This window comes from Tiliqua scincoides, chromosome 2, assembly GCF_035046505.1.
Source record: "Tiliqua scincoides isolate rTilSci1 chromosome 2, rTilSci1.hap2, whole genome shotgun sequence".
Classification (NCBI taxonomy): Eukaryota; Metazoa; Chordata; class Lepidosauria; order Squamata; family Scincidae; genus Tiliqua; species Tiliqua scincoides.
In genome coordinates, this window is record NC_089822.1 from 33,361,181 (window position 1) to 33,389,039 (window position 27,859).

The window sequence follows — 27,859 nt, forward strand, 5'->3', positions numbered from 1 at the left end:
GTAAGGTGTTGCCTCGCCACGGTCCGTTAACCTCACGGGGTGCGTGGGGTTTAGGGTGAAAACCGACAAGCGGATCGACAACTCTGCACCATCTAATAGAAAACAGAAAACTCCTGCCCTAAAGCTGGGCACCTGGAATGTAAGGACAATGACACCTGGCTTCTCTGATGACCTGCAAGCAATAGACGATGCACGCAAAACAGCTGTCATCGACATGGAGCTGAGCAGACTGCAGATGGACATTGTCGCCCTTCAAGAGACAAGGCTGCCAGATTCCGGATCTGTCAAGGAGCGAAATTTCTCATTCTTCTGGCAGGGAAAACCACCAAACGAAACCAGGGAACATGGTGTTGGCTTTGCGGTCAGAAATACCCTGCTGAAATCCATCATCCCACCTACTGTGGGAAGTGAAAGAATTTTGTCCCTGCAGCTCCAGTCATCAGCAGGACCTGTCACTCTCATCAGTGCTTATGCACCGACTCTGAAGCCAAAGACAAATTTTATGATGACCTGGCCACCACTATCAAGAACATCCCCGTAAAAGAGCCATTGTTCATCCTCATCCAACGCTAGAGTTGGTGCTGATAACAGTTCGTGGCCCACTTGCTTAGGTCAGTTCGGCACTGGGAAGATGAACGAAAATGGCCAACGCCTGCTAGAGTTTTGCTGTCATCACGGTCTCTGTGTCAGCAACACGTTCTTCAACACAAAGCCCCAACATAGAGTCTCTTGGAGACACCCAAGATCAAAGCACTGGCACCAGCTTGACCTGATTCTCACCAGACGCTCCAGCCTTCCCAGCATCAAGATCACACGCAGCTATCAGGGTGCTGCCTGTGACACCGACCACTCGCTGGTGTGCAGCAGAGTGAAACTGCAAACAAAGCGACTGTATCACACGAAAAGGGAAGGAAGACCTCGCATTGATACGAGCAAGGCCCGGGATCAGAGAAAAGTGGAGGAATTTGCACGAGCGCTTGAGGAATCTCTTCCAGGCCCGGTCGATGCAAACGCATCCAACAGATGGGAACATTTCAAGAATGCTGTTTACAACACCGCCTTGTCCATATTTGGCAAGAAGACCAACAAGACAGCAGACTGGTTTGAAGCCCACTCTGAGGATTTGACACCAGTCATTGAGGAAAAGAGGAGTGCTCAAGCAGCATACAAGGCCTGTCCCAGTGAGCGCAACCTGCAGGTCCTCCGAGGTGCTCGCAGCAAAGTCCAGCAGACTGCCAGGAGATGTGCTAACGACTACTGGCTCCAGCTCTGTTCCGAGATACAGATAGCAGCTGACACGGGCAACATCAAGGGGATGTATGATGGTATCAAGCAGGCCCTAGGTCCAACACAGAAGAAAATTGCCCCTCTGAAGTCTGCAACAGGCGAGGTCATCCAGGATCGGGCGCAGCAGATGGAACGCTGGGTGCAGCACTACTCTGAGCTATATTCCAGAGAAAATGTAGTCACCGAAGAAGCGCTGAACAACATTGAGTGCCTGCCTGTGCTGGAGGAGCTTGACAGTGAACCAACCCTAGAAGAACTTCACGTGGCCCTGGACTCCCTTGCCTTTGGCAAGGCACCTGGAAAAGACAGCATCCCTGCTGAAGTCCTAAAGTGCTGCAAAGAGATCATCATCACTGAGCTGCATGAAATCCTTTGTCTCTGCTGGAGAGAAGGTGGAGTACCTCAAGACATGAGGGATGCAAACATCATCACGCTGTACAAGAACAAAGGCGACAGGGGTGACTGCAACAACTACCGTGGCATCTCTCTCCTTAGCGTTGTAGGAAAGTTGTTTGCCCGAGTTGCACTAAAGAGGCTCCAGGTACTTGCAGAGAGCGTTTATCCAGAATCACAGTGTGGATTCCGAGCCAACAGGTCCACCACTGATATGGTATTCTCCCTTAGACAACTGCAGGAGAAATGCAGGGAACAACGACAGCCACTCTTTATAGCCTTCATAGATCTCACAAAGGCTTTCGACCTGGTCAGCAGGGATGGCCTCTTCAAGATTCTCCCCAAGATTGGATGTCCACCCAGGCTCCTCAGCATCATCAGATCCTTCCACAAGGACATGAAGGGCACTGTTGTCTTTGATGGCTCCACATCACACCCCTTTGACATCCGAAGCGGAGTGAAGCAGGGCTGTGTTCTTGCACCAACCTTGTTTGGGATCTTCTTCGCTGTCCTGCTGAAGCAGGCCTTTGGAACTACAACAGAAGGCATCTATCTCCGGACCAGATCAGATGGAAAGCTCTTCAACCTCTCCAGACTGAGAGCAAAGTCCAAAGTCCAGCTGAGATGTCTGCGTGACTTCCTCTCTGCCGACGATGCAGCTATCACTACCCACTCTGCCAAAGATCTCCAGCAGCTCATGGATCGTTTTAGCAAGGCCTGCCAAGATTTTGGACTGACAATCAGCCTGAAGAAAACACAGGTCATGGTTCAGGATATGGACTTACCTCCCTGCATTACAATCTCTGCGCATGAACTGGAGGTTGTCCATGACTTTGTGTACCTTGGCTCAACGATCTCCGACACTCTTTTTCTCGATACCGAGCTAAACAAGCGCATCGGTAAAGCAGCTACCACGTTTTCCAGACTCACAAAGAGAGTCTGGTCCAACAAGAAGCTGACGGAACATACCAAGATCCAGGTCTACAGAGCTTGCGTCCTGAGTACACTTCTGTACTGCAGCGAGTCATGGACTCTTCACTCACAACAGGAGAGGAAACTGAATGCTTTCCACATGCGCTGCCTCCGACGTATTCTCGGCATCACCTGGCAGGACAAAGTTTCAAACAACACAGTCCTGGAACGTGCTGGAATCCCTAGCATGTATGCACTACTGAAACAGAGACGCCTGCGTTGGCTCGGTCATGTTGTGAGAATGGATGATGGCCGGATCCCAAAGGATCTCCTCTATGGAGAACTCGTGCAAGGAAAGCGCCCTACAGGTAGACCACAGCTGCGATACAAGGACATCTGCAAGAGGGATCTGAAGGCCTTAGGAGTGGACCTCAACAAGTGGGAAACCCTGGCCTCTGAGCGGTCCGCTTGGAGGCAGGCTGTGCAACATGGCCTTTCGCAGTTTGAAGAGACACTTGGCCAACAGTCTGAGGCTAAGAAGCAAAGAAGGAAGGCCCATAGCCAGGGAGACAGGCCAGGGACAGACTGCACTTGCTCCCAGTGTGGAAGGGATTGTCACTCCCGAATCGGCCTTTTCAGCCACACTAGACGCTGTTCCAGAACCACCTTTCAGAGCGCGATACCATAGTCTTTCGAGACTGAAGGTTGCCAACTACTGTTGCTTCCAAGGGGCACCTTCTCCTGTTATGGGGAGATAATAAAGTTGACTTTCTACCTCTCTGTGTGTTTCAGCTTCCTCCCAATATCTGATCAAGTCCTGATCAAACAGTGCCAGTGCTACTGGAAAAGACTGCCACCCAGCAGTCCTCTGCCAGCATTGAAGCAGTGCCTGCTGACAGGTTAAGTCCTACACCAGGCAGCAAGGAGCGGGCAGAACAAGGGCAGGGAGGGGGTATTTTGTGATGCGAGGAGGAGGGCAGTTCTGGCCTGGGAGAGGAATAGTAGAGCAGGCTTCTGAGGCTCAACATGCAGAGGAACCTTGTAAGAAATGTTATTTGTCTTACAAAAACATGTGCAACTTCCCTTGAAATTCTGGTATAATTTCTTCAGAGAAATCCTGAAATTTCCTTCAAGTTTTCTGTTTTCAAAATGTTGATGCTAATGAGCCTATACACATAGGTTCCTATATCTGGTGTGTCATCCAATGCACTGGTATCAAGGCAAGCCTGCCATTCAGGTGCAATCCCAGCACTCACCCAGTGTCTGCTCTACACAAATAGTCTTCTCTGCACAGAACAAAGAATTGTGAATGTATCCAATGTGAACTTACCTATCCGACTACCCAAAAACAAAATTTTTGTCTTCCCGCTTTCTTTTAGAGCAGCTGCTTACAAAAAGGAAGTGTCATGGATATGTACATGTTAGGTCTTAGTTAGCATGTGGAGCCTGAATCAAACTAAATCAGTAAGGAAGAAGTGGCTAGCAGTTCCTAGCCGCAAGAATGTGTGTAAAAAAACAAAAAGATTGTTGTCTCTCCTTTGCTGGCCAGAAAAGACAGACAACAAGAATTACAACCCATTGGAATGTTAGCACCTCTGCAGACAGAAAAGCACCTTATCAAGCTGATGAAATGCAGCTGTGGATCTCCAGCTCAGAAGAGTAAGAACTAGGAGAAGCAACCAGACCCACTTTGAGAAGGTTCTGTCCTCAAAAGTTTCTGATTGGACAGTCTAAATAAGTATGAAGTCACCTCAGTACTATTAGCATGAGAAGTATAATAGTGAGTGCCCAAGGGGTGTGTCCCTTCTTGGGCAGAGTTTTTTTGGGTGCAACATCTTGCACACGGTGAGCTCCATTGTCCACCATGGGCACCTGGCCTCACAGGTAGCCTGGAGCTAAGAGATCTACAAGAGTAACTGACCCAGGTGAGAGATAGGGATTAATAGAGATAGCCAGCTAGCTTTATTATTTTATTGCTGATATGTTTCCTAGATATTTATGCCTCTAGCATTTGCTGCTTTATGTAACCTTATGTACTTAATAAACTAAAATCTCTTTTACCAAGTTGTTTCATTGTCTGTTGGGGACAAAGGTTCAGAATCCTGCCTAGCCATTCAGCAAGCTACCAAGTGCTCATTGAGGTCTAGTAACTTGAGGACTGAAGCTTTAATTAGAGAAAGCGCCCAGTGCCTGCAAGGGATAGAATTAAGCCTAGAGGGTCTCAGTGTCCCTGGACTGAGGCACTGGCACATACAGGGTGGTCGCAGTACTACTGGACAGGGGGGCCTTGAGGGCTTTAGGGTTCAAGAACCAAGAACTCTGAGCACCCCAAACCCCCTAAGTTTGTGACAGGAAGAAATCAAACTAGCCTAATAAATAAGAATCCACTTGGTCACCTGCAGATGGCAGCAGCAGGTGCAGGTGAGAAAGGGAACAACACGGGCAAAAAGAATAGTGACAACTACCACATTGCTGTGTTAAAACTACTCCACAATTTTCTCAATACTTCCAATGTTCAACACTCCATTCTGATTGTTCTAGCTACCTCACAACTAAAACCAGAGAAAAAAAAACTTTTAAGTATATAAATATAGCAGAAACAAAAAATACTTACAACTACTGAAGAGGGTAGTTCTTTATCTTCCTGTATTACAGGCTCAGCAGGTACATTCAGTACAGGGCACAGGTATTCAGTAGTAGCAAAACATGACTCTGTAACATTCTCATATATCTCGAGCTGGTGGGGGAAAGACCACAACAATTTTATCAGTTTTGTTGAAAAAACAAACAACCCCGCCATAAATACCAACATCCCTAAAAAGATCAACAGATTCTCCATGTATACTGTAATTGCTTTCTACATAGTAAAAATATGTCAAGTAATGCCACTCTATATTTTCCAGTTAAGCAAAGGATTGCAAGTCTAATCTGAAAGAATCACATTCAAGTAAATGGAACACTGAAGTTTGAGAACTGTGCTTTTACACACACAAAAATGCCTAATGAGCAGTGGGAGGTAGTCAGGTACTATCAAGTGGGTTGTAATCAGGTACCATGGGGGGAGGGGGGGAGAGAAGGAATCTCATGACCAAACTATGCGTCCTCCTTGTGCTTTTGTATTTGGAAATTACATTGCTTAGCATCTGCTACTTTTTAGGTTGAAGAATGCTTGCAAATACTGAACAGCTATTTATAAATATGGCCAGTCAAACACATGCACCCAAACTGAATATGTCTACTGCTGTCTCTTCACTGATATTTTTGGCATACCTCTTCCATGGTTTCCTCAATCTGAACAGGAACTGGATTTGGCGACCGAAGCCCTTTAGGAACAAATACTGGGGCTTTATTTACTTCCTCTGGTGAAAAGCATTCAACTTCATAGTCGGGCTCAAAGTCATCAGCATCTTCATCTTCTTCTTCCTCCCGAGAGGATGCCCTAAGGGTCACCAAGTTAACCTTTGAACTTCCAAATTCCTTTCTGGATTTCTTGCCAAGGGCTGATTTTAAACTTTTTCCTCTACTGACATTTGGTTTAACCTTTCGCAGACGTCTCCCTTTTTCACCATTGTCAGTTTCACATTCAGAAGTGGAAGGTGTTGCTTTGGACCCGCAAGTGTTTTTCCTTTGTTTCAGTGATCTTTCTGGTTGTTTTCTAAGTATCAAACAAATAGTTTGATAAACGTAGAATTATATGAAGAATACAACAAGGAACAAATCATTTAGAGATCATAAATATGTTGCCTAGGGAGGTGCAGGGGGCAGCAGCAAGAAATAGGACCTTTTCAGTAGTGGTACCAACTCTCTAGAATTCCCTTCCTCTTGAGCAGGGGTGTCCAAACTTTTGGGCAGGAGGGCCACATCATATCTCTGACATGTGTTGGGGGCCGGGGAAATGAAGAATTAATTTCAAATTTGAATAAATTTGAATAAATTTACATAAATGAATGTGTTAGAGGTGGAACTTATATGAATGAATGAAGGTCTTGCAACAGCTCAAGGCCTTTAAAAGGCCTTGCACAAAGCAAGGCCAGCCTTTCCTTTGCTGCCGCTGTGGCATCACAGATGTGAAACAGCAAGCAGTGGAGGGAGTGGAGGGAGCAAGCAAGCAGTGGAGCAAGCAAGCAGTGGAGGGAGGCCTTAGCCCACAGCTCACGCGAGAGGTCAAACAGTTGGCCATCATGCTGAGAGCAGTTGCATCAGGCTAGTATGGGCTTCAGCAAGTCTCTGGAGGGCCAGAGGCTCATTGGAGACTGGTGCCTTCCTGAGGGGCCACATTGGGAGACCTCGAGGGCCGCAAGTGGCCCCAGGGTCGGGGTTTGGGCACCCCTGCTCTTGAGCTATGAACTGCTCCCTCCTTGGAGACCTTCCAGCAAGGCCTAAAGACTTTTTAAAATTCAGACAAGCCTTCTGAGTCTTGGCCTTCTTAATTAACATCCAGCTTTTACAGGCCTGTCCTTTTCAGATGTTGCCATTGCTTTCCAGTAGCAAAGTATGTTTTAAAGTTCTATTGATTTGTAGGGCAGAGTACAATTGTTTTAACTGTGATTTTATTTTTTTACCTGCACCGTTGTATGCTGCCATGAGTCCCCTTGGGGAGAAAGACAGGGCATAAATGCAACAAGTAATAAATGTTTCATATATTTGGAAAGAGATACCAGACAAGGTACAATTTTTTAAAAAAAGCAAGTCTTCAATTTTTGCATCTAGTATTAGTGTCTACATATAAAGTTGTCAATTTAGATTTTTGCTTTACCTCTTCAAAGTTTCAGTTGCTTTTTCCCGAGCAGAAAGGGGTTTAGAAATGTCTTTTCCAGTTTGGCTTTCACTCTCTGACAGTTGCTCTGAGGATTCACACTTTCCAGAGGGTCTCCTCCTTTTGGAAGATACTGCTTCAGTTGTCTCAGTACATTTTTTCTCTTTCACAGATTCAGAAGTTGACACGGCTTCCTCCAATTTTCCAATATCATGCTGGAGAAACAATACGTTGACAATTTTTCAGTTTCTTTTCAATTGAACAGCTAAGAGATCCCTTATTCTCCTTTCAATCAAACTTAAAAAATAAACACAGTCCAGAACTCCAACTTCTCAGACACTGCAGAAACTATGAATGGACTTGCACAGAATTTTCTTTTCTCTTTATGAATACTAGAGAAATAGAGCCTAGTGACAGCTGATGCACATCTACTGTCCACATCCAATTGTGGCAATCAAACCAGACAAACCAGATACTTGGAAACTTATCTAAAATGGGAAGGCAGTGGTGTTCTCACTTAGGGAAAACAAACAGATCCTAATTTAAAACCACAAATAAAAAGTGGAGATAAAATACTACCAGATGCCTTTAAATAAGTATATATACACATGTGCCTAATGAAATTTTCAGCTCAACACCTTAAACAAGGCCAAATCTCATAAGCCTGGTTTCTGAAAATAGCAAGTGGCATTCCACAAACAGAAAAGGGCTTCCTTGCCTCCTTTCCGTAAGAGCCCTCTATGATCCTGCAAAGTCACTCATTAAGGAATCTTCCAAAATGGTGGTCAATGTAGCACGGGAACTGAAGCCGTGACAGAGGGAGCAAAAAGTCACACACACACACACACACACACACACACACACACACACAGAGCTCTTTCTGTGAACAGAAGTGCTGCCAGCTAATACTAGGGCTACAGACAGTTTGAGACAATGAATAGTTCTTCAGTAAGAATGTTTCTACAAATCCAACAGTGACTATTAGTCAACAATTTGATAAGATGCTTTTGGACAAAGCATTAGTACTTACCATCAATATGGGTATTTCTCCAGATTTGCTGCCACATAGGGAAACATCAACTTCTGAATCTTTTTCATTCTTGTCTTCCGTATTGTTTTCTCCTGAAAAAGTTTCTCCTTCTGAAAAAGTTTCTTTTTTAGCTGCTCTGGATAGATTTGGCTTTGGCTTCTGAAGAAAACCCTGCATGAGCTGAGGGAGCTTTATATTTCTTGTTTTATTTATTTCTTGGGGGGAAGAAATATCACTAACCAAAAAATTAAAAAAAACACAAACAAATATCAAGATCCTGTAAATTTTCCTTTGGTTGCCTAATGTACGTTAAGTTAATAGCTGTTGCTTAAAAATTCAGAGCCAGTCTAAACTATTTAAGGCTCAACCTACAATTGCAGAAAATCTGAGAAAACAGAGAAGCAGAGCAAGGAAAACAAGCCTATCATTTTCAGGAATAATTATAAACAGTAAATAAGACAGAGGGATTGCAACACAACATTTCATATTTTACCTTCCAGGAATATCCAGATATTTTCCCTCAATATCTTCACACACGTAAGTTTCTTCTTGGTCTTTTAAAAGTTCACAGTCCTGCAACATCTTAAAGGAAGAAGGTTTCTTCTGCTCATTACTAGTTTCTGGTGATTTAGCTTCACTGGATTCTGAATTGTCTTTTTTCTCCAAATGATCCAGGGAGATTTGGTCACTGCCTTCATCCTTGATATGCAGAACATATACATATGCATGTTCACTCAATGGAACATAAGAGTAAGATGTCAGCCAAATTATGAACCAAAAATTAGTCTGAAAAAGAACTTTCCTGCAGAATCTAAAGGTACTTGGGTATAACTTCTAGAATTCTTTGCTTGACTCCTGAGTCTATATTGGGGGGGGGGGGAGTTTTTGGTTTCATTGATTCATCATGGTTCTTGGTATTTTTGAATAATACATGTTATATGTCATTCGACGCATAACTTCATGCAGAATGCAATGAAACAAACCATGTTGAAATCTCTATTCTATCAAATGTTAAAGCCAAAAAACAAGAAAAGGAAAACACAACTGCCTTACGTAACAAAAAGTGGACAAAACTGCTTTTGTATGTATCAGAGGCCCACTGCATATTATCTTGATGGGTGTTCTTTCCCTGTTTTGATTTGGGTTATGATCTCTAATGTTCACTACATATGTGAAACCTATTATATATAAGTTCAGTAAAAGAAAATGTTCACTGTCTGCACTTTTTCTCTAGCCATTATTATTATTCATTTCATATCATGACTATTAGTGAAAATAAGTTTGTCATGGAGAGGGTGCCAAAAATTAATGGATCCTGGATGCCAAATAACCTTCGTACACTACTGCTTAACATAGTGTTATTCAAACTGTGAGGCGCGGCTCTTTCGGGCGGCGCCAGGAACTCAAAGGGGAGGCGCGAGATGTCCTCTTGCAGTGATACAGTCACACCCCTGGGCAGAATATGAGCCCGACTTCTGCCCATCGTCTGCGCTTTTTTTTAAAGCAAAAGAAACAGGAGTTGCTCAGCTGCAAGAGTGGTTGCTGCCACCCTGCCCTCTTCCGAGCATGCTCAACTTGCAGTCCTTAACCCTCGCTGATCCTTGCCTGGTTGGTTCCTAGTTCCCAGCCTGGGATTGCTTCTCATCAAAGTGAAATATCTCTTTTCAACCCCTCCCTCTTCCACTCCCCCCTTTCAATCTCCAAACCTTCCGCTTTCCTAACCCTCCCCTTAAAGTTATTTCCATGCAGTTGGCAAAAGGGGGGGGGGAGAGACAAGCACACACTTTACTTGGCCAGGAGCAGAAAAAGGGTACTGTTTTTAAAGTGATTTATTAATCTTGTTTGACTGAAGAGCAAAGGCTGTATTTTTAAAGTGCTGAATCTTGCTATTTGAAGGGAATACTTATCAGCCATGAATGAAGTGATTGCCAGCCCAATCCTAGCCACACTTTCCTGGGAGTAAGCCCCATGTGGTGGTGCATGTCAGCACCAACGACGTGGGCAAGTGTAGCTGGGAGGTCCTGGAGGCCAAATTTAGGCTTTTAGGTAGGAAGATGAAAGCCAGGACCTCAAAGGTAGCGTTCTCTGAAGTGCTACCTGTTCCACGCGCAGGGCCAGCTAGGCAGGCGGAGATCAGGGGTCTCAATGCGTGGATGAGACGGTGGTGTAGGGAGGAGGGGTTTAGATTCGTTAGGCACTGGGGAACTTTTTGGGACAAGCGGGGCCTGTACAAGAGGGACGGGCTCCACTTGAACCACAATGGAACCAGACTGCTGGCGCATAACATTAAAAAGGTGGCAGAGCAGCTTTTAAACTGATCCCTGGGGGAAGGCCGACAGGAGCCGAGGGGCATCTGGTTCGGGACTCCTCATTCCTATGGGATGAGGATGGGGAGGTTAGAGAACAACAAGACAAAGGCAGAGTAGGAGAAGAAATTGGGAAAGGTAGCATGATGGGATGTGATAGACAGTTTGGCACAATGAGAGGATGCGGGGACAAAGGAGCGAATAAGCAGCCCATCCTGGGGCATTCCGTATACAAATGCTTTTATGCGAATGCCCGAAGTCTCCGAGCAAAGAAAGGAGAACTGGAATGTCTGGTGACAAGGGAAAACATTGACACAGTGGGCATAATGGAAACCTAGTGGAATGCGGAGAATCAGTGGGATACCGCAATCCCAGGCTATAAACTCTACAGGAGGGACAGGCAGGGGCGTGTTGGTGGTGGGGTGGCCGTTTATGTTAAGAAAGGGATAGAGTCCAGCAGAGTAGGGATTGAGGGCGGGTCTGACTCCACCGTAGAATCTCTGTGGGTTAAATCACCAGGCTTGTGCAGCGATGTAATACTGGGGGCGTGCTATCGTCCTCCGGACCAGAAATCGGATGGGGACCTTGAAATGAGGAAACAGAGGTGACAGGGAGGGACAGGGTTGTAGTCATGAGGGACTTCAATTATCCTCATATAGACTGGGTCAATTTGTGTTCTGGTCACGATAAGGAAACCGGATTTCTTGACGTGCTAAATGACTGTGGCTTAGAACAGCTAGTCACGGAGCCCACCAGAGGGCAGGGGACTCTGGATTTAATATTGTGCGGTACGCAGGACCTGGTTAGAGATGTAAATGTTACTGAGCCATTGGGGAACAGTGATCATGCTGTGATCCGTTTTGACATGCACGTTGGGGGAAGAATACCAGGCAAATCTCTAACAAAAACCCTTGACTTCCAACGGGCGGACTTCCCTCAAATGAGGAGGCTGGTTAGAAGGAGGTTGAAAGGGAGGGTAAAAAGAGTCCAATCTCTCCAGAGTGCATGGAGGCTGCTTAAAACAACAGTAATAGAGGCCCAGCAGAGGTGTATACCACAAAGAAAGAAGGGTTCCACTAAATCCAGGAGGGTGCCTGCATGGCTAACCAGCCAAGTTAGAGAGGCTGTGAAGGGCAAGGAAGCTTCCTTCCATAAATGGAAGTCTTGCCCTAATGAGGAGAATAAAAAGGAACATAAACTGTGGCAAAAGAAATGTAAGAAGGTGATACGGGAGGCCAAGCGAGACTATGAGGAACGCATGGCCAGCAACATTAAGGGGAATAATAAAAGCTTCTTCAAATATGTTAGAAGCAGGAAACCCACCAGAGAAGCGGTTGGCCCTCGGGATGGTGAGGGAGGGAAAGGGGAGATAAAAGGAGACTTAGAGATGGCAGAGAAATTAAATGAGTTCTTTGCATCTGTCTTCACGGCAGAAGACCTCGGGCAGATACCACTGCCCGAATGGCCCCTCCTAACCGAGGAGTTAAGTCAGATAGAGGTTAAAAGAGAAGATGTTTCAGACCTCAATGATAAATTAAAGATCAATAAGTCGCCGGGCCCTGATGGCATCCACCCAAGAGTTATTAAGGAATTGAAGAACGAAGTTGCAGATCTCTTGACTAAGATATGCAACTTGTCCCTCAAAACGGCCACAGTGCCAGAAGATTGGAGGATAGCAAATGTCACGCCTATCTTTAAAAAGGGAAAGAGGGGGGACCCGGGAAACTATAGGCCGGTCAGCCTAACATCTATACCGGGTAAGATGGTGGAATGCCTCACCAAAGATAGGATCTCAAAACACATAGACAAACAGGCCTTGCTGAGGGAGAATCAGCATGGCTTCTGTAAGGGTAAGTCTTGCCTCACAAACCTTACAGAATTCTTTGAAAAGGTCAACAGGCATGTGGATGCGGGAGAACCCGTGGACATTATATATCTGGACTTTCAGAAGGCGTTTGACACGGTCCCTCACCAAAGGCTACTGAAAAAACTCCACAGTCAGGGAATTAGAGGACAGGTCCTCTCATGGATTGAGAACTGGTTGGAGGCCAGGAAGCAGAGAGTGGGTGTCAATGGGCAATTTTCACAATGGAGAGAGGTGAAAAGCGGTGTGCCCCAAGGATCTGTCCTGGGACCGGTGCTTTTCAACCTCTTCATAAATGACCTGGAGACAGGGTTGAGCAGTGAGGTTGTAAAGTCTGCAGGCGACACAAAACTTTTCCGAGTGGTGAAGACCAGAAGTGATTGTGAGGAGCTCCAGAAGGATCTCTCCAGACTGGCAGAATGGGCAGCAAAATGGCAGATGTGCTTCAATGTCAGTAAGTGTAAAGTCATGCACTTTGGGGCAAAAAATCAAAACTTCACATATAGGCTGATGGGTTCTGAGCTGTCTGTGACAGATCAGGAGAGAGATCTTGGGGTGGTGGTGGACAGGTCGATGAAAGTGTCGACCCAATGTGCGGCGGCAGTGAAGAAGGCCAATTCTATGCTTGGGATCATTAGGAAGGGTATTGAGAACAAAATGGCTAGTATTATAATGCCGTTGTACAAATCTATGGTAAGGCCACACCTGGAGTATTGTGTCCAGTTCTGGTCGCCGCATCTCAAAAAAGACATAGTGGAAATGGAAAAGGTGCAAAAGAGAGTGACTAAGATGATTACGGGGCTGGGGCACCTTCCTTATGAGGAAAGGCTACAGCGTTTGGGCCTCTTCAGCCTAGAAAAGAGACACCTGAGGGGGAACATGATTGAGACTTACAAAATTATGCAGGGGATGGACAGAGTGGATAGGGAGATGCTCTTTACACTCTCATATAATACCAGAACCAGGGGACATCCACTAAAATTGAGTGTGGGGAGAGTTAGAACAGACAAAATAAAATATTTCTTTACTCAGCATGTGGTCGGTCTGTGGAACTCCTTGCCACAGGATGTGGTGCTGGCATCTAGCCTAGACGCCTTTAAAAGGGGATTGGACAAGTTTCTGGAGGAAAAATCCATTACCGGTTACAAGCCATGATGTGTATGCGCAACCTCCTGATTTTAGAAATGGGTTAAGTCAGAATGCCAGATGCAAGGGAGGGCACCAGGATGAGGTCTCTTGTTATCTGGTGTGCTCCCTGGGGCATCTGGTGGGCCGCTGTGAGATACAGGAAGCTGGAATAGATGGGCCTATGGCCTGATCCAGTGGGGCTGTTCTTATGTTCTTATTATGTTCCCATTGACTCTAATGGGACTTACTTCTGAGTAGACATGCATAGGTTTGAGCTGTGCATCTCCTAGTATAGGAGACAAATCAGCTTCCTAACCAAACCCTTAACAGCTCTGATATATTTTCATGGTCTATTTTTGTTTTCCCCAGCAGCTGCTGGAAAAATTTAATTTCATTAAATTAATAAAGGGTTCAATTCTATCCAAGGAGAATGGGAGAAATGACTAGTTGGATTGGGGTTCACAGGGGTGTGTGTGTGTGTGTAATGTTGGTCAGACTGGTTGTTCACAAAGTTCATTTGATAAAACAATTCTATTGGTATGCTTACCAAGTTTAAAAAAATGAGTCCTCCTGGACCAGACAAAATCTATCTACTCCAGCATCCTGTCTCCAACAGTGATCAGCAGTTGATCATTTATAAAGCATGTATATTGCTGTGTATTAATAATATATTTTTAAGATCTGCATTTAATTAATGATATGATTAATATAATTAATATTAATATAGTTAATATATATTTAATATTATATTATAATAAATATATTATAATATTAAATTTAATATAGTTAATATTTCTGGCCACTTCCTGTTTAATGATGTCACTTCCAGCCCTCAGGAACATGATGGGAAGTCATAGCCAACAGCCACGGGGGTCAAGGGAGCCACTGGTTGGAAAAGTTTGAGTACCACTGGCTTAACAGAAAGATGGTACATATTTAACTCTTCTGTCAACACACTCACTAGATGCTGTTCCAGAACCACCTTTCAGAGCGCGATACCATAGTCTTTTGAGACTGAAGGTTGCCAACATGTCAACACACTGCTTATAAACACCAACCAAAAAAGAAAACTCAATGCGACTAACCACTGAAGGTGTGGTTAGATCTCCTTTGCTGATCACTTCTGTCTCAGATTTTCCTAGTTCTCTGCTAACTGAAACGCTATCATTTTCTGACACAGGTTCTTCCTTTTTGCCCCTCTTCCTTCCAAGGTTGGGTCTGGCTCTCTGGAATCGCCCTCTCACCAATGGAGTTGGCATGATAGTACATGATTTATCCTCTTGGAAAGTGGGTTTTTCCCTATTACGCATAAAGACAAAAAGATAATGAAGTGATTCAATAGTATTCAAACAGCTATTTTATGAAGGTAACAAATGTCTAAAGTCTGTGCAAAAAATAAAAGAAAAAAGGCTGAATCAGGGAACATCCACTAAAATTGGGTGTTGGGAGGGTTAGGACAGACAAAAGAAAATATTTCTTCACTCAGCGTGTGGTTGGTCTGTGGAACTCCTTGCCGCAGGATGTGGTGACGGCCTTTAAAAGTGGATTGGACAAGTTTCTGGAGGAAAAATCAATTACAGGTTACAAGCCATGATGTGTATGTGCAACCTCCTGATTTTAGAAATGTGCTATGTCAGAATGCCAATGCAAGGGAGGGCACCAGGATGAGGTCTCTTGTTATCTGGTGTGCTCCCTGGGGCATTTGGTGGGCCACTGTGAGATACAGGAAGCTGGACTAGATGGGCCTATGGCCTGATCCAGTGGGGTTGTTCTTATGTTCCATTTAGGCCTTTTGCTACTGGCCAAAAGGGACAGGGCTTCAGGCTTCACTTTATTTCAGCAAGTGAGAGTACAGAGGGAGAATAGATTTTGATTATGCCTTCGCCTCCAAAGGGACTTCAAATCCTAGTTCAAATATGAATTTTAGGGGGTTTACAAACATTCTCTCATCCTCTTTTTCCTCAGAAATCATATTCTCACTATCATGTGGGATGCCAGAGCCATTCTTTACAGTTCAATACCAAAAGACCAAGCCACACTCAAGTTTGATTTATCAAGACTGAACCAATTTGAACATTACAGCTGCTTTTGGAAGCCGTGGCAGTCCTCTGAGATGGCAGGTATTGTGTTTGAAAACCTGTTGCCACATGCAATAGCACTAAAACCAGTGCATCAGTGGTAAGTAAGTGACTGGATAGAGTCAGAGATAAGGAGCTTTCAAGAATTTATGCTTGCCACATGGCACAACCACCACATAGAAGCATTCTGTGGTCACTTCCATATTGGGATTATGATGTTTATATCAACTCTCAGATACATCTTCATTAGTGCCTGTGATGGAGTGAAATTTCCTCCTTCAGATCACCTTCTAATTTCCTTGATTGTTCCTTGAAGTTCTTCATGAAGAACAGAAAATGTAGGGGGCAGAAACACCTCCAAAAATATCTAATTCAATAGAGGAAATGCCCCATACTTAATTTTTTAATGATCATAATATTTATACCACCTATATTTGCATATATTTTACTTGCACAGAGAATAAATTATTGCTAAGTTAACAAGATCATGCCTGAGAACACACCTGGCACATTGATCGGAAATAATCTGAGAGGTGCTGGGTATTTGAGTGTCTTCCTGAATCAATTTCTCACTGTCTACCAGTCTGTTTTCCAAGGCTTCTGCAGGTAAGACTTTATCATCACACAGTAATGGAGGCTGGAAATATTAAGCAATGCCAAATATAAAAATGAAGAAACTGATCTGCAATGGTAGCTTCAATTTTTTTTTACACTATATTATATACAAAAATAGTTTCTAAGGAGAAAGCCCTGAAACATATTTCTGAGATGAAATTCTATTAGTATGTACAGTGGGACTTCCTTATCTGTGGGTTCAGCACCTGCAGATTTGAGCATCCATGGATGCAAAAGGCTCAGAAGGCCTCCCAGACACACCTGGAAGCCATTCTAGTTCACACCTGCTACTTCTGGTCATGTTTGGGAGGTGTTCTGAGGCCAGGGAAGGCCCATGGAGTGAGCTGCAGGCCTTCCCTGGTCTCTGAATATCTCCTGGACACAACCAGAAGATGTGGGCATGAATTGGAAGCGGCTTCCAGTTGTGTCCAGTAGACTTTCTGAAGAGACTGGGAGTCTGGCATGACCTCCAGAGGGCCCAAATAAATCCTTGTGGTGCCACAACCCTGCCCCCTCCCCAGATTTAATTATCCATAGATGTTGGTATCCATAGGAGGTTGTGGAACTGATCCCCCACAGATAACAAGGGCCCACTATAATCAGAAAAGCAAACCATAACGTTCTGCACTTATTTAGCACTTATCTTAGGCAGACTTATCTTAGGCAGACACATGATATCTGTGTGCAGAATGCTTAATTCACACAGGATAGGCAAAGAATGTTCAGCTTCTAAACAAGTACATTAGATCAGAAAGTTACAAATGTACACATTACGTTTACTTATTCATGTCAATACAGTACTGACTAGTGCTTCTCCAGGCAATTTAGCTTCTTTCTTTTACCTAGAAACTGCTTTACACTATGCAGTATACTCATATCAGATTTTGTTTACACATTTTAAATTCTAAATATCTTTGTTGTTTTAACTACACAAAAACTAATCCAAATTTTTATTTGAACTTACTATTGTTGAAGAAGTTCTGGCAGATGTTTGTATTTCTGACTTCTCAGTTCCAGCAATTGCTACTGTAGCTTCATTTTTTACAGCAGATTGAGTTTCTTTCCTTCCAATTGCCCGTCCAATGTTAGGTTTTGGCCTCTGAAATCTTCCTCTGAGTAGCAGTGATGGTCGAATAGCAATCCGATTGCTTTTTTCTTGTGAGCTTTGTGTCCTAGAAGTACCAAAAATAGCATATATGGTAGTTAAATAATTTCTGTGTGTTATGTACATTGGGCAGCATCCAGAGTAGTTTGCTCTAAAGGAAGGGACTCTTGGAAGAAGAATGACTTAAAAGCAGAAGCTAACTAATGTATATACAATTCAAAAATATTGCCTAAATATGTATTTATTAACAAAGCTAGATATATCATTCCTTTTTCATCTATTATTAAATTGAATTATTTATTTTCCATAATCAATGATTACAAATTCATTGATTTCCCACTTAAATATGGCTTGGAGCCAAAGAACCATATGCAAATACTGCTGCAATTTCAGGGGTACTTGGGCTGGAGAGAAGGCACGCGATGGGCAGGAGGACTGGGCCTAGAAGTGGGAGGGACCAGGATCCAGCATTTGGGCCAGATTCTAACCCTCCTTCTGGGTAGCCCAGCCTACTACTAGGTAGCCTGAATCAGGCCCAATCAGCCCACTGCCTCTTTGCTTGGATTATGGGGAATTCCCCTTGCCCCAAGTTGCCCTGCAGTCAGCCCCAACCCTGCTCGGGATGCAGTGCAGGCCAGCCGGCTTCCCTGCTCCAGGACAGGTTAGGATTGGGTTGTTAATATAGCAAAGGGGGCAGGAGGAGGCCAGGGAAGGGAAAACCAATAGAATTTAATATTAAGTTTGGGTTTTATTTGTATTGCATCCCATTTTCAGTAAAAGTAAAACGCTGTTATAACTGAGTTATCTCAGATTGAAAAGTAGTTGAAAAATCTAGCAAAGTACTGGACTGGGAAAGGAAAAATTCTGCCTTTCCTTCTGATAAACTTCTTTACAGTCAAAAGACTCTTACCCAAATGAAGTCTCTTCCTGGATATCTGAAGATAGTGAAATCTTATTTGGTCCACCACTATCTAAAAGATTTTCGGGAGACTGAAGGATCTTGTGCATTGAAACAGCTTCTTGAGTATGTGCAGAATGTTGCTTTAACAAATGTGAGGAGGGTGGAATTTCACATTTTGCTGCTTCCTAGAATATATTAGAATGTTCAATATGTTCCACAAAATGCGTGCAATTAAAGTATAAAAATAGGGTAATAATAATTAGTGCAAATAATCAAAGCAGAAGGCATTGACAGTGCAATCCTATGCATGTCTACTTAGAAGTAAGTCCCACTGAAATAGTGCTTATTCCTAGGTAAGTATGTCTAGCCTTGAGGCCGAAGACTGCAATCCTGTGCATACTTACCTGGGATTATACTCCACTGAACATAGGACTTACACCTGAGTAAATATGCATAGAATTGTATTGTATGTCTCTGGAAAATAATATTAAGCAATTATTTTATACCGCATGAACTAATATTTTCAATTCTAAAATGCAGAAGAGTTCTAAAAAGCAGGAAAAATGACATCAAATAGTTGAGATAATAGCTCCCAGCACTTCTCAGAATCTGTTTTAGTTCTGTGAACAGTTTGTGCAATTTACTGCATGCCCCTACAACATGCTAGTGATAAAGAAAACAGTGACATACACCTTTGCAACTACAACCCAGAGCACTTCTTTAGACCCATTTACAGCCCAATTCTAAGCTCCCCAGGGTGGCATCAAAATGGCTGTATCCAGTTGGGCCAGGAAGGCTGCCAGAGTTCTCCTTGGGGGAAGGGGACTTTTGTCCCCTTCCTCCAAGGAAAGCCCCAGGCCCTGCAATGGGGCTACTTGAGTACCTTCACCAGCTATTTTGCCAGTGCAGACTTCAGAAGCCCTACGTTGAGCTTTGCAGCCCAACACAGGGTATCAGATTCAGTGGAGGAGGCCTCCACTGGTACCACCCCCTTCCCAGGCCAGACCCTCCTGTTTCACTTTCCCCTACCCTGGAACACCTACCCCCACCCTGAAAAGCTACACCACCACCGGGTGGGGCTACTTACCAGCAGCTACTTGTCATGGGTATCCTTCCAGCACCAAGGCTCAGTATCGACACTGCCTCCTCACCAGATGCTGCAAATGTGCTTTATGGCACATTTGCAACACCCAGCACAGGTGGTACACTTGTACTGTCAGTGCTGGTGATGTTACAATTGGGCCCACAAAGGCTTGACAATGTCCAGCTTGACTTCTTACTTTCAGAAAAAACCTTACTACCAGAGTTTCAAAACAACCACTGAGCTCAAGAAGTGAGTTGTATGATTCTGTGGACAGTGACTAAGAGCAACAATTATGGGAAGCACACACAAACCAACTGCCGACAGCGCTCTGAAAGGCACTTCCGCTTTCTCAAATTTGTGTTAAGAGTATTTTAAAGTTTAGACAGAGTGAATTGGTATGTACATTCCATAACCAAGTTCACTTTCACTAGCAGTCAGTAATATCTAAACAATTCCAGTAATTACCAACACCAAAATACCAGTCTTAACGTACATTCAGATCAGAGTACTTGCTGCCTTCACTTGTAAGTTGTATTGAACTCTTTTCTGTCTCATGTTTGTTCTCAACTATCTTTGTTTCTGCCACCTTTCCTAAGTTCTCCTTTTGATTCAGAGGATAACTCTTCAAAGAATGTTCTATTTCAGCAGCAATTTCTTTATGTTCTTCCTGAAGACTGGAATCCCTTTAAACAAATCAAGGGGGGAAAACAGAATATCAATAGCTGTGTTACAGCTCAGGAGGAATGCAAGGTTTTATCTTCATTTTGAAAATCTCAAGTAGAAACAAACATACAGTATTTCCAAGAGTCAGTGCTCCTCAATAGGAGTAAATGCTAATTACCATTTGTTCATTTGGTAATTTCCAGGTACTGAAATTACCATCAGCCATTGTTTTTATGAACCATGATCTCAAGAAGAAACAGGTAACAAAGAGGTACCACGTCTTTGTCACAACCACACAATAAAGGCCACCTATACACCCCTACCCCCCAAATCCATAATAATAATGATCAAAGTGTAAACAGATGCTGGGGTAAATTTTCCTTTCCCTAACCATTGACCTCATGAACTTTAATCATTCTTTACACTGGAACATAGAATAACCAAAGCATTGGCAGCAAAGGCTGGATGGGAGGGACACAGGATTCTTTCCACTGAACAACACGTGCTTGCATGCAATACTAAGATCACTAGGAAGGGGCCATAGCACAGTGTAGAGCATATACTCTACATACAGAAAGCCTCAGGATCAATCTTCAGTTTAATACAATCTGCTGCCAGTCAGTGCTGACAGCACTGAACTAGCCGAGTCAATAATCTGAGGCAATGAAAATCAACTTAATATGATTCCCTTGTTGCAAGGAAAGATTACTATGTTTCTAATGCATCTTAGGAAACCGAATCTTTCCCTTTCCATAATCTATATCTTTACCCACACAAGTACTTAAATCCAAATAAAACAAGAGAAACCGCATTTTTGAGCTCAAGTCATTGGTTATAACACATGACGGATGGAAATTTTACATGACATGGATGGCACTGCAAGTGTAGATAACTTAGGGCACAATCCTAACCCACTTTCCTGCACCAACAGCAGCTCCTAGATAAGGAAACAAGCATTCCCTTAGTTTGACGAGGCCTCAGTGAGTGCCACCCAACTGCAGGATGCAGCACACGTCCCACTGGCATCATTATGCCAATGCTGGAAAGTTGGTTAGGATTTGGGCCATAGTTTCCTGTTTTCCATTAAAAACCGGGTTTCATAATTCTTTATTGTCTTAAAAAATAAACCTACCCAGCAGCAGGATTTGACACATCTTCCACACTGATGTTTGACAAAGGTGTCTTTTTTAGTTCACAGTTCTCACAGTCTAATGGCTCCTGTGCAGGAGGATGGTTTGTATGTGCTTTCTTGGAACTTGAGTCATCTTTGTTTTCCAGTATCTCAGAGTGTGGCATATCAACTTCATAAGTGGTTGACTCCTAGGAAATAGATTAAGTTTATCTGAAATCCTCAAGCTGTAACATTTTCTAGAGAATACGATTGGAAAGCATTAAGATAGTATTACCCATATATGGGCACAAAGCTCTTTAAAAATCTTTAACATGCATTGATTAATACAATAAAATCCATAGACAACTAGAAAAATAGTTACATAACTACAAGTAATTTGGGTTGTCAGCTCCTACTTCCAGGTGCCACTGGCAAAGGAGGGAAGGGACCAACAGAGGGACCCCCCTTCCCATGAGGACTCAGTTCTGGCAAGAAGAATGTTTATTGCATCCTCACCCCTCTCTGTCATGAGGTTCAGCCAGCGCCCTTGTGCTAGAGCAGCCTGCTGTGCCCAGCCACTTCCAACTTCAGATCCTATCTCCACCTCCTAATTCTTGGTCTTTTCCACACTCCAATAGTTTATCCACCCCTTTCTGTTCACTCTGCATCCAAGATCTACCCCCTCATTTCTCTACCTCTACCTCTACCAGGATCTACCCCCTCATTTCCTTCTTCCCCCCAACCCCATTAACATCTTCCTGCACAACATTAACAATGTTAATTAACATTAACATAACAAGTATGGAAGTTGGCTGTCTGAACTTTTGTAACCCCATACAACAGGCAAATAGATCCCTAGTAGAGAAAGGGCATTCCTGACTGTATGGGAATGCCTTCGCACCAGCACAAGGTAGGGTCAGGTATTTAATGGCATCTCCTCCACACAGGTGGAACCTCCCACTGCCTCCCACTCACAACCTGCTAATACAAAATTGCAAAAGCCTCAAGTAAACAGATTCGAAATTTGTATCCGTAATAAGAAAATGAATGTCCTGCAACTTATAGACTAATTACTTTGGAGCAGCATGAACATTCATATGCTAAATCTAATTCATCCAAAACATTAAGCATAGCAAGAAGGTATTACATATATTGTACGTACAGCGATATCCTTAATGAGCAGTTCATCATGACTGCATTCATGGTGCATTTGCATCTTCTCTGTTTCAGTGACTGCTTCAGTTAATTTTTCTCCTGCTGACTCAGTGTTTCTTGTTGCACCCTGCCTTCTAGTAACCTTTTGTAAATTTGGCTTTGGCCTCTGCATTCGTCCCCTTGCTAATGGTGCAGGTTTTAGGATAGTCGGCTCGCTACTTTCTTGCAACAGGGATTTCCTGAAAGAATAATCATTTTAAACACATTATTTGCCACTCCTCAGGCAATTAGAAAAGGGCCCAACACTGCAAAGAGCCTGCATTTCATAACATACTTTAAACTTAAGTGGTTATTCAAGCCAACTAGAGCAGTGGTTCCCAAACTTTTAAGCAGCTTTGGGACTCACTTTTAAAAATGACATTCTTATTAGGACTGACCTAGGTTTCCAAGACTTTAATAAAGGAGATCTAGAAAAAAATAATCTCTTTATTTACTTATGTTTTGCCAGATTCCCAGTCCTAGCTTTGCTATGCCCAACTTAAACTAATTAGCTCCCCATCTTTCCCCAACAATGGCCCTATTTCTGCCCTGCAGCACTGCTGGACCCCACCACCAGGGTAGCTCTCCTGTTCAGAGGTTCTCCTTCCTCCTGCCAGCAGCTCCTCCTGCCACTATAGCAGCACTTTGATCCTCAGCAGGCCTTGGGTGTGGCAGCCAAATACCAATCTCAGTTTCTCCAGCAGTCTGTTCCAGCAATCTCCAAAGTCCATTCATTCATCAATCAGTCCATCCGCAGTTCCAGTAGTCCATTAGCCATCAGTTCCTCAGTCCATTAAGCCAGTCTCCAACTTTCCTCCTCCTACTACCCACACCAAACTCTCCCTTCATCAGGTGCTTTTATGCCTGAGAGTCCTATTGCCCTCAAGTGGCTGCAGCTATACAGCACTCTCTGCATGCCCAGGCCTTAACCCTTAAAGGGGCACTGCTGACACCACATCCTACCTCCTCACCAGATCTTCTTCGATTCCAATACAACTTACTAGTTTTATTTGTTTGTTTATTTACAAAAAACTATATTTTGCATTATAAAGCAGCCCTAGTGAACTTTAATGAATGCTCTTCTTCCTTTCCCACATCTCTCCACAGGGGGGGAAAAACAAAATCTGATTTTTTTGAATTCTTTATTGAGGGCATCAACTACGACACATTTATCTCCTTATGTTTCTACATGCTTGCAAACTACAGAAGCTCAGCTCCTTGCAAACCACAGGAGCAGAGCTCTTTGCAGGGCAATTTGCAGCTATCTTGCAAATGATCAGCTGTTGCAATTATCAGCTACTGTATCTGATTTTTGAATAATCTCAGAGTTTATGGCAATTAGTTATCTTGCCATTACCTGCGCTTACACTGAAGGGTCTGCCCAACACTTTGTGGCCCACCAAAAATTGGGTTGCGACCCACCAGTGAGTTCCAACCCACAGTTTGGGAACCACTGAACTAGGGCCAACATACTGAAAAATTTGTGTTACAGTGAGCGAATACAATTTCTCCAAAATACAACAAAAACTTTCTTCTTTCATTTCTTACTATCCAACCAAAGACCTTTATTTTCCATATACTTACTGAGATTCCCTCTCCATGTCACTATTTGTTCTTTCTGTCATTTCCTCTGTGGCAGGTCTGCTGGCTTTAGTGACTTGATTCTCCACAGTACCCTAATTGAAACATACATAAGTTTGATAAGGGAGATGTGCGTAAAGATGCTAACAATTTCTTAAGCAAGCTAAAAGATAAAGCTGATCTTTGAAATCAATGCCAATTCCACACATAGAATGTTAAACAAAAAGGTTCAGAAAATGTGAAAGAGGTTTTATTTATTTTTAAATGCCTGGTCCCATACCTTTTCTGTACCACCAAGTGATTCTGAAAGTGAAGTCTTGACTTCTAACGTGTCACTAATTTGTGGTTCTTCCTTTTCTGATGCTCTTGTGAAGTCTGATTTTAGCCTCTGCAGCTGTCCTTTCACTCTGGGTTTTTTGCTAGTTGCTCCCTCAGTTTTCCTGGAGGTTAATTGGAAACATTTACATTTCTCCAAACAAGTGAGTCTAGTTAACATCACAAACCAGAGCTCTAAAGAAATTAACATTTCTTACTTCAACATTTCAATTCTACACAGCAGAAAGTTTGTTGTAATGCAATCTATAGACTTGTTCACAAGTTCTACTAAAGACACACTTACACAAAGGGGAAGACATCTCCCATTCATGGAAATGTGCTATGAAGGATTACAAGTGTAGTATCAGAAAAGAACTAAACCCAACTGTTCTTTTCTTGTAAGACTATAGGTGAAGACATATTTCAGTTACAGAGTACATATCCTACATGCAGATGATCCCAGGTTCAAGCCCCAGCATCTCTATATTAACTAAACTATCCAATATACCAGGGCTCTTCAAATCGGTACTATTTTACTTCCAACTACTATTGTATTTAGCAACTCAGTTGCTAAAGCTTCAGATCAACTACACCAACTGATACAATAAATTAAACTGAAAAGCAGAAAAAGCATTTGTGGCTCACATTCATTGTGAGCCACAATGTACCCAAGTAGATTATCAGAGTTCCTTAGTGAACTCTTAGGGACATGGGGGAGAGAGCACTCCACGAGCACAAACAAGGACTTCCAATGTGCATGGAGCCACTGAAGGCAACTTTATGAGACAGAAAAGTGTCTCTCACTCTCAGTTTACAGAGAACGCTTAAAAAATATTAAAAGGAACAAATCTCTTGCAATTACAAATTTGTCAGACAAGTAGCAAAATCTAAAGTCCTCACCAGCTCATGCAAATAAAAAAGGAATGCCCTTCATTAATCCAAACAAACATGGAACCATGCAAAGAAGAAAATGGATAGCATTGACAAACTGAACTCAGAAGCCAAAAGGAATAAATAGATCAGTCTTCCAGAAGATAGTTGCAAGAGAAAGCAATGAGATCGCCTTTTTGAAAAGGGTCTCCCTTTATTTGGCCAGTTCTTTACTAGCCAAAGAACATCATGCAAAATAAACCAAAAAGGTATCAACTTAGTATTCCTTCGTATGTGTAGTACAAATGATCAAGTGTGCACAAATATGCTCACCAATTCCACATATTAAAAGAAAAGCCTTTTGAAAAGTTAATCTACAATGCTTAGACTCATACAAGAGGCTCCCACTAGCACAATGGAGTCTTTGAATATTGTATTGCCATAATATATCATAAATTGCAGGGCAAGTTCTCAAGTGGGGGCAGACTGAATGGCTTGAAAAAACCATTCAGAAGGCCCTCTTGAATTCATAGCTACTTTAATCTTCTGGGGGAAGAGGACACTGGCCTGAACAAAACTCTTTTGGCTACTGAAAGGTAGAACTATTCTACTCACGCTGTTTTATCATCATCATGACTTGGTGCTGGGATACTGCAATTTTCATCCAGTTTGTTTAACTCAGCTACGTCATTCTGCAAGGAAATCAGAAGTAGTTAATATCTAAAGCTCCCAATTTCTCTCGTGACAAAAAGTACTATTGGCATAAAACCACAAATTTTTAACACTAATCCAAAACTAGGTAAGAATACTGCTGTAAGAAAGATTAAAAGCCTTCCTCAAATTCACAGAATTAGGCCCTAAAACAGCAGAGAGAAACAATTTACTTACCTGTCATATCTATTACACTAGTGGACAAACACATTCACAGTATTCTCTCTGGAATAAGTATACAGTAGCTTTATCTCATACAAAATGGAAAGGATCAAAATCTTGTGTGCTAAGCAGTGTACAGTAAGCCACCTGCATTTACATAACTTTTTTGGTGGCAAATCTTTCAAAATGTGAAATCCTGCACTTGACAGACAGTTGGCACTCAGGATGGAACTACACATTCAGTATAGCCCTAGTGTTTTCTTCCAAGGAAAGGGAAAAAGACTGTTTAATCCTTTCCAGCTCCCCCCCCCCAATAGCTTTTATCCCCAAGGGAAAGGTCCCCTGCAGCTAGGGATGAGGTATTTTTGAGCAAATAACTGGAAAGGGCAGGGTTTAACTTCCCTGTGTCTTTCCCACACTATCTTCTACTCATTCTGAAGGTACTCACAGCTCATTTACCTGAAAAAAGTTCACAGGGGAAAGGATCATAGGATTATATGCAACTTGCAGCTCCAACTACTGAATTGTTGGAGCGGAGAAGACTGCTGGTCTCTGGAATGAGTCCTTGTCCAAATATGTTATCAGAGCATTACATCCTCAGTGCTTCTGTGCACAGAAAAAGTTCCATCTGTGCAACCAATAGGAGAGGTAAGTTTGGCTGTTCTTCCTTGCCCTCTGCATTCCTCCTAAAATCTATTACTGAGGGTTGGGAGACCCTCAGGAAAAGATATTCAGGGGACTGCAGAAGAAAAGGGATATAAGGAGAGATATTTGCATTTTTCCGCAAATTGAGTTTCTTTGGCAAACAGAAGAAGCATCTTAGGAGAATACAACCCAAAGTTGGTAACACCAACTATTTGTTGGTATACCCACAGTACAAGTGCAGGGTCATAAATTCAGTACAGCAACAGTGTTTTCACAGTATACAGCAGATCACATCCATACAGAAATCTGTATGCAAAAGACTGTTTTCAAACAAATATATTTTGTTCCCTACAGGAACACACACTGATAGACATGGAACCACCTATATTAAAGGAAATAATTGGCAGACTACAAATGCTCATAAATATTTTCACCTTTGTTGCAACAGTCTCTTCAAATCCTATTTTAGTTGTGCTTGGAGAAGACTTTGAAGGTTGCCCAACATGGTGCTCAAATCTAGCTACTAAAAACTCTAATTCACCAGACTCCGTTTCTATGGATGCATCAGGCTGAATACTGAAAATAGTAGAACAGAAAGAAAACATCAGTATAAGATTTTCCTATCTTACTTCATGGGCTTGTGGAGGACTGCAGTATCATACAAACAACATTGTGATGTCTGCACTTCTCAGGATTGTGCAAATAACCTTACAGTAAGTCTGTACTACCTTAATAAAGTTAGAGTGGCATCTCCCTTGGCCTCTTCATTCAACTGTATGATGCGCTGTGGTTCTTCCTCAACTGGGTCAGGTGTTTTTTCATCAGGGATCTCCAGATCCTCAGTAACAATGCCATTGGTCTCTACACTGGATGATGCATTCTTTCCTAACAATAGATCAAACATTATAAATCTCTTCAAACCATTAACTCTAGTCAACCACATGCAGACAACTGAGCACAATTTTCCAAAGTAAACAGACATGTCTAAAATCCCAAGAGGTGATCAGAGGTGATTCCCAAACTGGGGGGTTGCGACCCACCAGGAGAACTGGAAGAAGTCATTCCCTCTTAAGAAGTCATTACTCCCACAAAATGACTGAGGCACCACAGCGATTATGCTGTTGCCATGAAGAAAGGACTGTTTAATG

General features: G+C 42.9%; 1 protein-coding gene across 3 annotated transcripts in view; it reads right to left on the bottom strand.

Annotated features, from left to right (window-relative positions):
• BDP1 (B double prime 1, subunit of RNA polymerase III transcription initiation factor IIIB) overlaps positions 1-27,859 on the bottom strand; it is a 79,790-nt gene that overhangs the window by 21,430 nt on the left and 30,501 nt on the right. For all 3 annotated transcript variants that reach the window (XM_066613527.1, XM_066613528.1, XM_066613526.1), the window contains 17 exons: positions 27,440-27,596; positions 27,146-27,287; positions 25,809-25,885; positions 24,289-24,448; positions 24,012-24,103; positions 22,396-22,627; positions 21,255-21,442; positions 19,953-20,142; positions 18,385-18,560; positions 17,334-17,541; positions 16,258-16,391; positions 14,762-14,975; positions 8,872-9,077; positions 8,379-8,613; positions 7,349-7,563; positions 5,863-6,247; positions 5,207-5,329 (listed from right to left, as the gene is read on the bottom strand). In XM_066613527.1, coding sequence (XP_066469624.1) covers positions 5,207-5,329; positions 5,863-6,247; positions 7,349-7,563; positions 8,379-8,613; positions 8,872-9,077; positions 14,762-14,975; positions 16,258-16,391; positions 17,334-17,541; positions 18,385-18,560; positions 19,953-20,142; positions 21,255-21,442; positions 22,396-22,627; positions 24,012-24,103; positions 24,289-24,448; positions 25,809-25,885; positions 27,146-27,287; positions 27,440-27,596 — 3,134 coding nt within the window. The remainder of the gene's footprint in view (positions 1-5,206; positions 5,330-5,862; positions 6,248-7,348; positions 7,564-8,378; positions 8,614-8,871; positions 9,078-14,761; positions 14,976-16,257; positions 16,392-17,333; positions 17,542-18,384; positions 18,561-19,952; positions 20,143-21,254; positions 21,443-22,395; positions 22,628-24,011; positions 24,104-24,288; positions 24,449-25,808; positions 25,886-27,145; positions 27,288-27,439; positions 27,597-27,859) is intronic.